At 38.2% G+C, this 16,612-nt stretch overlaps 1 protein-coding gene across 1 annotated transcript in view; it reads left to right on the forward strand.

Moving 5' to 3' along the window:
• LOC148308982 (poly [ADP-ribose] polymerase 1-like) overlaps positions 1–16,612 on the forward strand; it is a 38,225-nt gene that overhangs the window by 20,102 nt on the left and 1,511 nt on the right. Inside the window, exons 13-18 of the mRNA XM_088260805.1 lie at positions 3,419–3,586; positions 7,642–7,787; positions 8,833–8,969; positions 10,362–10,522; positions 12,087–12,207; positions 13,465–13,624. Coding sequence (XP_088116931.1) covers positions 3,419–3,586; positions 7,642–7,787; positions 8,833–8,969; positions 10,362–10,522; positions 12,087–12,207; positions 13,465–13,624 — 893 coding nt within the window. The remainder of the gene's footprint in view (positions 1–3,418; positions 3,587–7,641; positions 7,788–8,832; positions 8,970–10,361; positions 10,523–12,086; positions 12,208–13,464; positions 13,625–16,612) is intronic.

Below are 16,612 nucleotides of genomic sequence, written 5' to 3' on the forward strand. Positions count from 1 at the left end.
CAGTGAGTCCCAGACATTGCGCATTTTATTGAATATAGCTCCTGCCATTCCGAGCCGTACATTCAGTTCCTTCTGGACACTACCATCCTCCACAATGAGTGTTCCAAGGTATCTGAAGGTGTCGACTCGAACGAGCGCTCGTCCCTCACAAGTAAGATGTTGATCTCGGTCCGGACAGGCTGAGTTGCACATGACATTGGTCTTTTTGGCGTTCACTCTTAGGCCTAACCGAGCGGAGTTTATTTGGAGGGAGTCAATTATATCTTGCAGGGCTCCGATCGATGTATCTATTAGAACTGCATCGTCCGCATATTCTAAATCGCATAATTTCTGAGCAGGACTCACTGCAATTCCTCGATCCGGTGGAATTGGCATTCGTAGGATGAAGTCAAACATGATGATGAAGAGAAATGGAGCTAGTACACAGCCTTGCTTCACCCCAGTAGAGACCTCAAATGGTTCACTGCACACATCATCTATTCTAACGCAGCATTCGCTGTTAGTGTGAAGCGCCCTGATAATGGCCACAATTTTGACAGGAACTCCATATGCTTCTATGATATTCCAAAGAGAAGACCTATGCGGGCTGTCGAAAGCTTTTTCGTAGTCTACAAAACAGCAGGCAAGGGCGCAGTTCCATTCGTTACTTTGCTGTAACAGGCATCGTAAGTTATGTATATGGTCAGCGCACACCCTACCTGGTAGAAAGCCCGCTTGGTTCTCTCTGAGGACTCGCATTATTGGTTTTTGGATTCTTGCCAAAATTATTTGTGCCAGAATTTTTCCAGGAACGCTTAAAAGAGTAATGCCACGGTAGTTATCACACAACAGCGGATCACCCTTTTTGTGGAGGGCTATAACTTCCCCGTTTACCCAATCCTTCGGGCACCTTTCCTCTTCCCATACCTTTGAAAGTAGGTGATACAGGGGGTCGAGGAGAGCGTCCATGCCACTCTTGACGTATTCCGGATGTATTTCGTCGACACCAGGCGCCTTTCCGTTTTTCAGCTTTTTAATAGCTGATATAATTTCAGTATGCGTTGGAGTGCTTTGCGAAATATCGTGTGCTCGCGGAATGTTCAGTTGGGCAGAGACTGAGGGCACATGGAGGGGGTCTAAGGGGGGTGGACGATTTAGCACGCGGCAGAAGTGATCTCTCCATATGCTTTTCACGCATTCGGGCTCAGACTCGATTTGGCCGCTCGGGCCACGAACTGGGCCTGCGGTCGGGGGCCGCTTACCACAGATTTGGTGCGTAATCTTAAAAAGCTTAGAAGTATCACCTCTACGGGCTGCTTGTTCGGCTGCTGCTATTTGTGTGTCCAGGGAACGGCGTTTATCCCGCCTTGCGGATCTTTTGACAGCCAGGTGCTTCCATTTATATTGCGCTCGGAGACTTTCGAGCTTACCCTGGTCAGTTTCCGCATCTTTTAAGAGTTTTATGTTGGCCCTTTCTTCTATTAATTCCCACGTTTCATCCGACATCCATTTGGGTCGATTTGACGACTTCATTCCGAGAACCCTTTGAGCTGACGTAACTATGGCTGTTTTGATGTTATGCCATGTGCTTTCGATAGGGTCATTATCATCGGAATGTTGCTGCTCGAGTCCCTCCCTGACGGCGATATCATAGTAAATAACACTGGCCAACAATTTACAACTGTGTATAGCTGAATTAAAAAACGAAAGTGAAAAAAATGTAGCACGTCACATTTTTTTGTTATGGATATTTTTAATTCTGAAATAGACTAAAGTTTATCTTATTATTCTTATTTCCTCACGTTGTCGGCGGGACACGGCATTTGCCGTTTTTCGCGGACTGTCGGTCAACTGCGGGACACGGCAAATGCCGTTTTTGTCGACTGTCGGTTATCGGCGGGAAACGGCAATATACGGGTTTGTTATCAGCGTGAAATAAAACGCGTTGAAGGGTAATCTGCTACCTGGGTGCTAGGCGATAGTCTGTTGACGTTATTTGAGATGTCTTGTCCAGATTGGCTAGTGTGTCGCTTGTAAAGGCATCCCCAGAAATCTAGAGTTTTTATGCGATCTCAATCTCCAGTTTAGTTTGAGTCATTTCACGTATTGGACTATTTTTCATACCGCTCGCACTGTTTTGTTTACTGTTTGGTATTTTATTATTTGAATATATTAGCATTGTATAGGGAATGATACCTCGGAAGGGAAGACTATTTTTTAGAGTTTGCAATGCTTCTAAAATAAAATTGTGGAATACTTAATTAAAAATTATGATTATAATTTATTTTTGATGATCAAAGGTCATATATGATTCTTTGAAAATTTCAATCGAAAATATTATTTGGTTTAGAAATTGTGTCAATTTCAAGAAAGCGATATATTTTTGCACTAATCGCGAAAAACGTCCGCTATAGGCTAGAGTCTATTGTTCGAAGCGCCCGACTACAATGTGTTAATGTATGCAAGATCTTTCCGGAAATAGTTCACATACCGGGAGACTCCTGAAAACATGATTTTTTTCTTGACCAATGACTGGCCAAATTTCAAAACCCAGAGCTGTCTCTGAGACGCCTTCATTGGTTTGTTACTATGTGTTATGTAGTGCATTAGCACATTTTTGTATGACAAGTTACAGCAGGTGTTGTCTATGGAGTGTGGCTGTACATGGCAACCCAAACATAACTTTCCTCAAAGGAGTATGGGCGGACATTTATTTCTAAAATGGTACTTGTACTGCCATCTATGGTTGTATTTGAATACTAAAACCGCACTTAGGATTATTTCTCTGTTTTTTCCATGATATTTTATTTTGAACAAAGTTTGTGTGACGCCATCGTGATGAAAAACTGTCTGAAATGAACTAACCGAAATATTTTTGTTGAATTATATAAGGTTTTGTATGAATAAATCACTGTTGGAATAATTTTTTTATAATATTTTTAAGATTAGCAAGCTTCTATGTATATTAAATGAATGTGAATTGCATTATTTTTGTACATTTTTTATTTAAGTTTTACTCGGTAAATACCACTATTTCAAACACGATATGTGCAGTTAAGTCTAAATTTTAGAGTGATTGGTGATCACAATAGTCCACCTCTGTAGTGTAATGTCAGCACACTCGGCTACCGTTCTGGAGGTCCCGGGTTGGATTCCCAGGAGGGGGGTCAAATAAATACAAGTGAATTTTTCACTTTAATATTTATTTAATATCACCCTGGGCCGGTACCCGAAGCGGAGGGCCTTTCCTTCATGCGTTAACGATCAAGATAACACTGTATTTATATGAGGCAGTGCCCTGTGCACCATTGGGGTGCAGATAAGGGTTTGAAGAAGAAGGCGATGACAATAGATTTTTTGAAACCAAGTAAAACTTACCATTAAAAATGGATTGATCAATGATTGAAATTATTTTTATACATTCAATATGTTCATTCAGGTTCCCGGGAAGATGTACCCCGTGGAGATGGACTATGACGAAGATGCGGAGCCGGTGAAAGCCCTCGTGCATGCTGACAAGTCCAGCACTCTGCCGGAGCCCGTCCAAGAACTTATCAAGATGCTATTCGACATAGAAGTCATGAAGAAGGTCATGTTGGAGTTTGAAGTGAGTTGTTTACAAACTGGCCAGTACAGTAAGTCCTCTACTTACATGATTAATTTGTTTCAAAGGTTTTCGTGTAAGTCGAAAAATCGCGTTAGTCGAATTTTATTTTTGTTGATACAGTAGAATCGCGATATAAGTAATCGCGATATATCGAAAAATGACGTATATCGAAAAAAAAAACCAAATTTATTCCCTAAAACTAATTTTTCATACAAAAATGCATTTATATAACGAAATCCCGTTATTATGTATAACAAAATCACTTTTGTCCCGTACGAAAAAATGCCAATACATTTAAGTAAATTTATAACAAATAAAAAATGTTATGATAAAAATATTTCAAAGCCGCGCCGCCGCGGCGCCGCGCCGAAAAAAAAATGTTAAGATAAAAATATTTCAAAGCTGCGCGCGCCGCCGCACCATATGCGGATGGTTTTATGGCGATTTTTAAAAGTAATTCAATACAATATCCCATCAGCTTGAGTAATTAGTAATTAGAGTCAATGAGTCAGTGAAATGATTTACTTTAGCAATAATAATTCTTTAGTTGTGTCGCCTACTTTCAAAATCCGCTAGATCCAGTTTTATAAGATTTTAAAATAAATACTCTATCGGAATGCCAGTTGTGGGTTTTATTGTTCAAAAATTTTAAATACTTGAAAACCCCGCTAAAAAATACTTAAAAACAACGTTGTATTTCAAATTCCGATATATTCATGAAACTTGCTTTCTGACCCATATCGGTCAATCAGAGAGCGGAGATAGGTCAAAAGTTAAGATGACGTCATTATCGATTTGTGTCTCGTGTTTTTTTTTTTGAGTACTGAAAAACTTTCCAAAAAAATGGGAAAATTCTCTATTTTATAATATTTTATATAAAGATAGACAAATCTTTGAAACATTAATGTTATCCGGAGAATTTGGATTTTTTTTTGTAAAATCGACTTATATGGATCTGGCGGATTTTGAAAGTAGGCGACGTAGTTATAATCTCTCTTCTTATTTCAATGAAATTATTTCTGTAGGCCATAAAAATTCTCAAGTATATTCTCTCCCATAATCAGTCCACCTGCTTATCTCAATGGTAGACAATAATAATTCTCAAATTACAATCCATCTTTTTATCTCAATGAAATGATTCTGTTGACAATAATAATCCTCAAATTGCATCCTTTTATCTACATCGTAAGGGCATTTGTCCACTACACGGAATAATTTTACCGTCCGTCCGGCACGTCAGTTTGCGTTTTAAAACGATGATTTTACGATCGAATTTACGCGCAACGTGTTCACGCACCGATCAAGAGCTCCGATCCGAAGAAAGATGGACAAAAGCACAAGCCAATCCAAGCCAATCGTCATTTTAAAACGCTAACTGACGTGCCGGACAGTAAAATTACACGGAATTTCGGGTAGTGGACAAGCGCCCTAAGTGGGGCGTAGTGTCGGGTAAGACAATCTGCACACTATTGGACTAGCGGAGTAACGTGTTACGACGTACGACATGCACGGATACTTACAAAGCACGCCACACGCGCAAACACAGAAACGTTTGTGTATTTTTACGATTTTATGTTAGGATTTGATTCCCGATTTTTTTACCAATTATTTATTTCCGTCGCTGCAAATGAATGACATTATGAATAACATTTACCAGACCCAACATTACAAAATTGTTTTATTTCAACTTTAAATATGGCCAATAAAAGCAACTAGGAATATTAAATATGACGGACAAATTTGGACAAATACGAATTTGTCCGTTTTATACGGATTTTGAAGGAATAAAGAGATCAAACGGAATTTGAAGGATTATTACGGAATTTTAACGGATTTTAGGAAATTTTTAGCGACGGCGAAAAAAAATTCATCGCGTAAATTTTGGAAAAAAAAATTTTTTCGCCGTCTCGTAATTTCGCAATTTCGTAATTTCGCAATCTCAATATCGAAAACTACTCTTTGACGTCTGACAACACTGGCCGTCAGTAGCGCGCAAGCCGTTCTCGTTCTCGGCTTTGGCGGCTACTTGTGATATTATTATTATTATATTTGACGTTATTATTCTCATTTTCAGATACATATTTACCAGACCCAACATTACAAAATTGTTATATTTCAACTTTAAATATGGCCAGTAAAAGCAACTAGGAATATTTACGTTTTTCCGGTTTTAAAATCACATTCTCATATTGTGTACAAAATACATACGAATATCATCGATTCCCGCGGCACTTTTATCACCGTAAGGTTAATAAGAAAACAAGTGAAAATATGTAGGTATTCAGTTCCCTATGGCCCCCTTCCTCCTTTGTTTGCAGAACTTGCGATCTTTTTGAAAAGCCGCGCAACATTTTTTGCAACGGCGTGCAACATATACATACTAAGTATGATTTAAAAAAATTCGTTATATGTGGGAATTCGTTATTACGAATTAATATTTTTTGGTCCCTTGGATTTCGTTATATCGCGATTCTACTGTATATGGTATGTAGTAATATGCGCAAGTTTCAAATGATATAGTACATATCGCTCACTCCTTTCAAGAACGTCATAAATCAAAAATCGACAATTTTCAGTTGTGCATGTTTTCGGAATGTCCAAGAAATGTACTATATCCCAGCAAAAGAGGCAAATTTTTAACTCAATATTTACCCGCTACAGGGCAGAAAATGTTGTTTTTGCATTTTGAAGAAAAGGTATTGTTAAATTATTTTTTTAAACATACTAAATATTTTTCAAATGCAGAAAAAACCTTCAGGTTTTACCTAAAAAGATCTGTTGTACAGTAAAAAGTTCAATAAGTGGCTTGATATTTATTTTTAATACATTGTATTATATTTTTAAACTTTAAAAACGTTCTCCTGAAAAATCAAGTTTTTTGATTTATGACGTTCTTGAAAGGAGTGAGCGATATGTAAAAACAGAATAGATCTACATGCGTTTATTTGATAAAACATTATCATTTTTAGATATATTTATGTGTAAATACATAAACGTAGTTACATTTAAAAAAAACACTAATTATTTATATTCCTTTATTTTTGGAATTTATCGTAGATTGTATTGGTATTGATTTTGTTACACAATTCATAATTTGAGCATTCTATTTAATAATTCTTCTAATAGTTGAATGAGACGTTTTATGAGTATGTGTGATGTCAACCATCTTTTTACCTTTGTGATATTTTTTTGATAATTTTGACTTTGGTCTCCATTATTATGGAACGTCTTCTTTTATTATCAATTTGATAATCAAAACATTTGTTTGAAATCTTAGAGCACTTGTGCACCACACGGAATTTTACCAACCAGTCTGTTTTTTTTTAAATAAAAGCGACTACGACAGTACTAGCGTGATCAAATTTACGTGCACCATGATCACGCACCGATCAAGCACACCGATCCGAAGAAAGACGGCCAAAAGCACAAGCCAATCATCCGTTTTATCATGCTAACCGGAACCGGACAGTAAAATTCCGTGAAGTGCTCAAGCGCCCTTAGGGGTTTAAAATAAACCATTGAAAAAACTAGTCATGTAAGTGTAAATAAAAATCACATAAGTAGAAGACCTAGGGTCATTGGCCACTACCCGGAATTTGACCGTCCGGCAGTCCGGTTTTGATAAATGAAAGCGGCTACGACAGTTTAGCGTGATTGAATTTACGCACATGTTCCTGCACCGATCCGAAGAAATATGGACAAAAACACAAGCCAATCATCGTTTTAAAACGCTAATTGACGGTAAAATTCCGTGTGATTCCGGGTAGTGGACAAGCGCCCTAAGAGGTTTAAAGTAAAACATTGAAAAAAATAACCATGTAAGTATGAATTCACGTAAGTCAATATCACGTAAGTAGAAAACTTACTGTAATGTGTTTTGCGCGTTCCGCTTTTAACTGGTTCAAGTAAGTCCAAATCACGTATGTAGAAAACTTACTGTAATGTGTTTTGCGCGCTCCGCTTTTAACTGGTTCAAGTAAGTCAAAATCACGTATGTAGAAAACTTACTGTAATGTGTTTTGCGCGCTCCGGTTGTAACAAGTTGGCTGTTTCAGTTGGACACGGAGAAAATGCCTCTGGGCAAGCTGTCTCGCAAGCAGCTCTTGTCGGGCTACTCGGTCCTCACCGAGGTGCAGAAACTCCTGGGCGGCAAGAAGGACAGCAAGACTACGGAAGTGAAGATCATCGATGCCACCAACAGGTTAGTAACCTGTGTTGAGCTATGGCAATCTATATTGTGGGCTATGTAGCCACACCGTTGGGTTGCTGCGCTGACGTGAGCGGAACGGAAGCGTTTCCGAAACAAACTAAACCGAAGATTTCCGAGCGGACCCGACTCTAAAGCGAGAGAACTCAAAAGCCGCTAGAATTGCTTCGATCGTTGACTAGAATAGATGCTTTAACTTGATTTTAACTTTTTTAACTCCGTATAAATAAATTATAAATAAATTATTTGAGATGTGGGTTTGGAGGAAGATGACCAAGACATCATGGGTCGTAAGGAAGTCCAACGAAAAGGTGTTACAGGACGTAAAAGAAAGAAGAGAGCTTTTAAATCATATTTTGAAGAGGAAGGCCAAGCTAATAGGGCACTCAATTAGACATAGCACCTTTCTTAGCAACATCTTCGAAGGAAGAATCTTGGGAAAACGAACAAGAGGCCGCCCAAGAACTTCATACTTCCAGGATTTGAAGCGGCTCATGGACGTCTCCTCCTATTCGCAGCTCAAGAGGATGGCGACTGACAGAGACAAGTGGCTGACACTACAAGGCGCTGCCTTTAGAAGATGATGATGAAATAAATTATTTGTCATTATTTGATTCCTGTATGTAGTGTAAATTTCCATTTATTTAAATAAAGGAACCAACTGTAAGTACATTCTTTCATTTTTACTCTGGTCACCAAATCCACATCACAACGGCAACACGCCACAATAAAACCAGCCGGAATTAACATAGCATCTAGCTATAATATCAATCATGACCTTAATTTGGTCATCATCACTTCAACTGGATGCCCAGAGTGCACCTCGTTTCTTAATGAAAAATCTACCCATTAAATTTGGCAAACTATTTCTGTCTCGCCATCTGTACAGCCATCCTTTTTAAGCTTCATCACCATATGATTCAGTGGATTTAAAATGCCCAAACGAGAGAAGTCTGGAAAAAAATAGACGAGGCATACATCTAGCAGTGGAGAGACGGCTGACAATGAAAAAATTAGTATTAATTATTGGTTCTTCCAGGTTCTATACGCTGATTCCCCACGACTTTGGTGTGGAAAATCCTCCCTTGCTCAAAGATGAGGAGACTATCAAAACCAAAACTTTGATGCTGGATAGTTTGCTTGAGCTCGAAATCGCCTACAACTTGATGAAAACAGGTACAATTATTACAATAAAACCTCTTCAAATAAAACAAGGGTTTTGCCACAGTTTGCCACAGTTTTGAGTTTGGAATGTAACTTAACGTTACATTCCAATCAGTGCGTATTTTTATGTATGAAAATGTAAATGTTAGTGATTCAGTAATTCAGTGTCAGAAATGAAGACTCTGAGAAGCATAACAGGCAAGAGTCTTCGAGATAGATTGAGAAATGCCAAGATCAGGGAAATATGCGAGATCGAAGATGTCGTTAGGTGGGGAAGGCAACGAAGGAGACAATGGTATGCGCATGTGAGGAGAATGGAACCATCCAGACTCCCCCACATCGCACTGTACGGCCAACCCCATTGTAGACGACTCACGGGCAGACCACCAAAGAGATGGGCCGATAGCTGGGAATCGACGTCGCAGGAGGCTAATCCCCCTTAAAAACAGGCCGAAAGGCCTATAATAATAAGAAGAAGAAGAAGACTTTAAATATTTTTAATGTCTTCCGACAAGTATTTTGATCTGTGTCAGGTAAAATATGTTTTTCTTTAAAAACATATTTTTGTGCCATGAGGGTTTGAAGAAGACAGTATACTTTACTAACTTTTCAACAATTTTGAAACAAAATTAGGCTGAATATAATAATTTTATGTAATAATAAACGTTAATAAGTTAACGTGATTTATAATTAAATAATATTATTTAATTACCTAGACATTGGCAAAAGCAATAAATTGTATATGCAACGCCATTCTATATATAAAAAAACGTGTTCTTCAGTCTTTGTGTGTTTTTTTAAATGTTACCCTCCAAATATAACTAACTAACTAACCATCACGCCGCTTCCCCGCAGGGGTAGGCAAAGAGAATAGAGCGGCACACCACTCTGTCCTTGCAAACATTCTTCGCCTCTTCCACGTTCATGCATCTCCTCATACATACCCGCCGATTGTTACGACTCCTAACCTGACCACTTTCAAGTATTTGGCATACCTGATTGTGCCATGTTTTTCTCGGTCTTCCTCTGCTTCTTTTCCCGCTAACATTCGCCTCATAAATTTGTTTTACCGTTCTTTCCTCACTCATTCGTTCTACATGTCCAAACCATCTCAACACACCTTTCTTAATTTTATCGATAATGCTTATCTCAGCTTTGCATTCCTTCCTTATTTCACTATTCGCACATCTATCATACATCGTTTTGTTACGCATTCTTCTGAGAGATCGCATTTCGACTGCATTCAGCCTACTTTCATCCAAATATTTTTAATTAATATTTTTCTTCAAAATTTTTTCCAAATATTTTTCTCCAAATATTTTTCTTCAAAATCTTGTTTGGATTTCCCGGGATTTCAGATTCCCGAGGTTTGAATGGGAATTGTAATGTGTGTTCTGTGTGCAGGTTCTAGCGGCGGAGGCAGTCCCCTGGACACCCACTACATCCAGCTCAAGAGTGAGATCTCACCCGTGCCCCCGGGCAGTCCGGAGTACCTGATGGCCTCCAAGTACGTGACCAACACTCACGCCAGCACCCACAGCGGATACAAACTGGAAATACTCCAGGTGAGGAGATATCTTCTTCTTCTTCAAAAGTTAAACAATAACCCTGATGATGACAAGGTTCTTGTTGAAACCGGTTGGAGAAAAGTCTTCTTCTTCTTCTTCTTCTTATTGTAGGCCTTACGGCCTGTTTTTAAGAGGGATTAGCCTCCAGCGACGTCGATTCCCAGCTATCGGCCCATCTCTTTGGTGGTCTGCCCGGGAGTCGTCTACCATGGGGTCGGCCGTACAATGTGATGTGGGGGAGTCTGGATGGTTCCATTCTCCTCACATGCGCATACCATTGTCTTCTTCGTTGCCTTCCCCACCTAACGACATCTTCGATCTTGCATATTTCCCTGATCTTGGCATTTCTCAATCTATCTCGAAGACTCTTGCCTGTTATGCTTCTCAGAGTCTTCATTTCTGACACTCTAAGCGTGTTTTTTGTGGCAGCGGTGTCTGCTCTACTTTCGATTCCATACGTCATGATGGGTCGGACACAAGTTTTGAGACACAAGTTGTGGAGAAAAGTACCAATAAAAAATCGTTAACCCTTCCCTTACGGTGCTAAAAACTTCCTCGTGCGCCGGTGATATATATTTTGTATACCATATTAAAACGTGGTTTAAAAATGGGGAAAATGTAAATATTCCTAAATGTTGCTTTTACTGACCAAAGTTGAAGTTGAAATGTAACAATTTTGTAATGTTAGCTCTGGTAGGTATATGAAAAAGGGAAAAAAATACATCGCAAGTAGCCGCAATAGCTGGCGTTTATTTCTGCTGCTGCAAATGAATAACTTTATACTATAATACTTTCGTGTAGTACATAATTATACTACGGATAATAATGTGCATATTGAATGTACAAAAATGATTTCAATCATTGATCAATCCATTTTTAATGGTAAGTTTTACTTGGTTAATACCACTATTTCTAAAAATCCATTATCATTATCTTCTTCTTCTTCAAATCCTTATCCGCACCCCAATGGTACACAGGGTACTGCGTCATATAAACGCAGAGTTATCTTGATCGTTTACACATGAAGGAAAGGTGATCAGCCCTCCGCTTCAGGTACCAGTCCAGGGTAATATTGAATAAATATTACAGTGAAAAAATCACTTATATTTATTTGACCCCCCCCCTGGGAATTGAACCCGGGACCTCCAGAACGGTAGCTGAGCGTGCTGACCGTTACACTATGGAGGCGGACGACAACACGTCACGACATGTGTGTATAGGTACAAAGCACTTCACGAGCGCCCACACAGAAACGTTTGTGTATTGGTGATTTTATTCCCGATTTTTCCACAAATTATTTTTTTCCTTCGCTGCAAATGAATAACTTTATATTATAATACTTTCATGTTATACATAGTTATATTACGGAGGAATACAAAAATTGTGAGCCCGTATCTAATATATTTTAATTGATATTCCCATTTTCAAAGTTGAATTGTAGTAAATACATATCACCGGGAGGGGAAGGTATAAAACAAAGTACTTTTATGTTATAAAATGTGCCACAAAGTATCTGTGAAAAGCATTCAAGAAATTGATTATATTGCATTATTTTTTTTAGCTATTTAAAGTCAACAGAGAAGGGGAGGATAAGCGTTACAAGCCATTCAAGAAATTGCACAACCGAAGGCTGCTCTGGCACGGGTCCCGGGTCACCAACTTCCCCGGCATATTATCTCAAGGTTCGGCTCCACTTTTCTACCCGATACCAGTAGCGCATCCAACAATAACCAATATAATCCACCTCCATGTGTAAAGGTTAGCGTAATTAACCATGCTGGAGGTCCTGGGCTCGATTCGCAGGGGGGGGGGGTAAAAAAAAATATTAGCGATTTTACACACTAATATTTATTTATTTATTTATAGTTCACAAACAATGTAAATCATATTACAAGAAATAAAATACAGTGCAATACAAATAGTTTGAATGTTTTTCATCAATTAGATGAGAACACAACAAACTTACAGAAACAAATAAAGGTGCAGGTTAAATACATATATCGCTCACTCCTTTCAAGAAAGTCATAAATCAAAAAACTTGATTTTTCAGGAGAACGTTTTTAAAGTTTAAAAATATAATACAATTTATTAAAAATAAATATCAAGCCACTTATTGAACTTTTTACTGTGCAACAGATCTTTTAAGGAGAAACCTGAAGATTTTTTCTCCGTTTGAAAAATATTTAGTTTATTTAAAAAAATAATTAAACAATACATTTTCTTCAAAATGCAAAAAACAACACTTTTTGCCCTGTAGCGGGTAAATATTAAGTTAAAAATATGCCTCATTTGCTGGAATATCGTACATTTTCTGGGCATTCCGAAAACACGCACAATTGAAAATTGACGATTTTCGATTTATGAAGTTCTTGAAAGGAGTGAGCGATATATAAAGAAAAGAAAATTGTTTGTAAAAAAAAAGAAGTTTTAACAATTTAAAGAAATGAAAAAAATAAAAAATTATGAGTAAAAATTAAAAGTTAAATTAAACTATGCTACATAAGGTACAAAATTCAAATTGGTGAAATTAATTTCAAATTGATTTCACCAATCTGGTGATAGAGCTGTTGTATTTCCACGTGCCATCATTAAATATTTCGATGATGACATTATCAGTATCTTCTAAATTATTATACAACCTTAGCATCCCAGAAATGGAGTTAAAGTGTGCCATATTATTGTTATATACTGGGAGAGAAAATGTGTTGTGCCTCCTTAACCGCCGAGAGGGAACATTCATTGCTATCTTCTCGACACAAAATGCTGAATCAATGTTACCATGGATTATAGTATAGTGTAAAATCACTAATACTGCTCGAGTGAACACCTTGCCTTCTTGTAAGTAATGATCAAGACAACACTGCGTCAATACGATGATGCCCTATGCACCGTTGGGTGCGGATGTATGAATAATTCCCATGTCGCTGAATTTGTTCCAGGGCTGCGAATCGCTCCTCCCGAAGCTCCGGTGACGGGCTACATGTTTGGGAAAGGCATATACTTTGCCGACATGGTCTCCAAGTCTGCCAACTATTGCTGCACCCACGTCCAAAACCCCATCGGCGTCATGATGCTGTGTGAAGTGGCTCTCGGGGACATGTAAGTGGACAGGTCTAAAGGTGTAGAAGAATCCCGCTTCGGAAAACTCCTTCAGACACATGCAACAGATCAATATCCAATGAGATATTGTTCAACATAGCGGTAGCTCTTCCTACAGGCATAACCATCGGCAGGTTGGTCCTGTGTATAGGAATGTGAAACAATCTATGTCGACGCTGTCTTAGGTAACTATCGGGAACATACAGACCAATGTTCCAGTCATAATTACAACATTTTGAGTGTGTCCAAATACTACTACTACTACTGCCATCACGCGGTTTCTCCGCAGGGATAGGCAGAGAGGATGGAACGCCACACTCTTCTGTCCTGGCATACACTCCTCGCCTCCTTCACATCCATTCATCTAGTCATGCGTGCCCTCCGATTACGCAGACTTTTGACACCTCCAGATTTTAGGTTCTGATTGATCTGATCGTGCCGAGTCTTTTTCGGTCGTCCTCGTTCTGTTTTCCCTCTCACATTCGCCACATATATTTTCTTAGTCGTTCTCTCGTTATCCATTCGCTCCACATGTCCATACCACCGTAAAAAACTCTTCCTAATCTTTTCAATTATTTGTGTCCAAATACTTGTTCACAAATCTGGTTTATCTCCAATTATAGGAGTATTTTTCATAATATTCTTTTCATCTCACCAATAGATGTTTCTAGTGAAGTTCTAATGATTCAAGAACAATGTTTCAAAATTGGTTCATATATATAGAACTTCCAAGAATTTGAGTAGTGTGGTTGTCAATAATGGGTACAATTGGTGAATTTTACATGTTACGTGTGTAAAGTGATCACTCAAACCAGACCATGAAGGTCGTCAGCCCCGTAAATGCCCAGACTTCTATATTCTTCTTCATCTTTGATGGTCAAAAAATAACAGGAATTCATGATACATGATTTAATTCCTTCAGTAATCTTGAAAATAAAATAATTGTGAGACTCCAGACTCGAGTGAATAAGAAGTGGAAATCTCTATACCATTTCAGGATTAGAAAATGGTTTACCTTTTAACCGCGTTCAATTTGTTCCTGAGAGACGCCCGTGCGCGGCGGTATTTCGCCGTTTTTTTAAATGATTACTTTTATCATGTATTTAGTTAAGAAACGATTTATTTTCTTAAACAAAAACGTTCAATGGGATTCATTGTGCCTTTTTGGTACTCTATAATACACTCGTGTCACATTATTCTTTAAACATATCGTAATATAAACAAATAAGATTGTAACATAAATAAATCAAAGCACGCATCGTGTGTCACTCTTACCCACTGGCGATGCGTAGCGTCGAGAGTGAGACAGATATGGGGTATGATTATGGCGCAAACTAATTACCGACCGCAAGAAAAATCAGGGATCTGTTCTTTAATTTATCCTTGTGATGTTACAAATTATTAGTCAGATATTTCAACAGATGTCATAAGGCCAAGGATTGACGTATTATTTTATCCAAAGTTCCACACCATGAAAAAATCCCTCCAAGTTGAACTGAGGTTCGAAACTTGGAGCAAAGTAAAAACACAAACGGTTATGTCAGCCGCGTACAGGGAATGTTTTGTGAAAACACATACGGTTATGCGAGCCGCGTGGATCCGGTTAAGTTAAATTTGATTGATGGAAATATTTCTTTTATTTATCAATTTCCATTCATTCATACTTTAAGAAAGAAATTATGAGATTGTGAAAGTTGAAGTATGATATAAATAATTTAGACTACAAATTTTCTTAATATGTAATACGTACGCCACATTGTCATCCTATTTTAGTGTCTTTGGCTTAGAAAAAAATCTAATATTTACATTTTTCAATTTCCCTACTTAATAATAATAATAATAATAAATCCCTTACCGCACCCCAATGGTGCATAGGGCACTGCTTCATATAAACGCAGTATTATCTCGATCGATTACACATGAAGGAAAGGTGATCAGCCCTTCACTCCAGGTACCAGTCCAGTGTAATATTGAATAAATATTAGAGTGAAAAAATCACTTATATTTATTAAACCCCCCTGGGAATCGAACCCGGGACCTCCAGAACGGTAGGCGAGCATGCTGACCATTTCACTACAGAGGCGGACAAAATGTTACTTAATGGCCCTACTTAATGGCAGGATATATTTTTCAAATATGTGAACAATGTTTTTGTAAATACACATCAACTACAGTGGAACCTCTTATAACGAGTAAATTTGTTCCAGAATCTTACTCGTTAAGCGAAACATTGCTTTGACTAGCGCAGAAGTCCTGGTTCACAAGTAAATGTCCTTAAAAAGGGACTTGCCTTTTTTCTGTAACTCTATGCGAAATGTCACTCAGTTAGGGAGCAACTTTTTGAATATTTTTTTTTGCTCATTATGAGAGGTGCTCGTTATGGGAGATGCTCGTTATGAGAGGATTCACTGTATTAATTTTGATATATCAGAGGATAACCTGGCACAATCAGGTAAGTCAAATACTTGAAAGCGGCTGGGTCAGGAGTCGTAATAATCGTCGGGTATATATGTCCGCCTCCGTAGTGTAATGGTCAGCACGCTCGGCTACCGTTCTGGAGGTCCCGGGTTCGATTCCCAAGGGGGGTAAAATAAATATAAGTGATTTTTTCACTGTCATATTTATTCAATATTACCATGGACTGGTACCTGAAGCGGAGGGCTGATCACCTTTCCTTCATGTGTAAACGATTAAGATAACACTGCGTTTATATGACACAGTGCCCTATGCACCATTGGGGTGCGGATAAGGGTTTTATTATTATTATTATATATGAGGAGATGCATGAATGTAGAAGAGGCGAAGGATGTTTGCGAAGACAGAGTGGTGTGGCGTTCGATTCTCCTGCGGGGAAGCGGCGTGATGGTTAGTTAGTTAGTTTTTTTAGTTATCAGAGGATACACTGGAAACATGACATTGGATATTTTGGAAAAAAAAAATTATTATATTTTTTATTTTGTATTGTACATATCAGACAGGCAGGTGACT

The sequence above is a fragment of the Brachycentrus maculatus genome, unplaced genomic scaffold (assembly GCF_059751285.1).
Source record: "Brachycentrus maculatus isolate JH-2025_06_01 unplaced genomic scaffold, ASM5975128v1 h1tg000142l, whole genome shotgun sequence".
In the NCBI taxonomy this organism is placed as follows: Eukaryota; Metazoa; Arthropoda; class Insecta; order Trichoptera; family Brachycentridae; genus Brachycentrus; species Brachycentrus maculatus.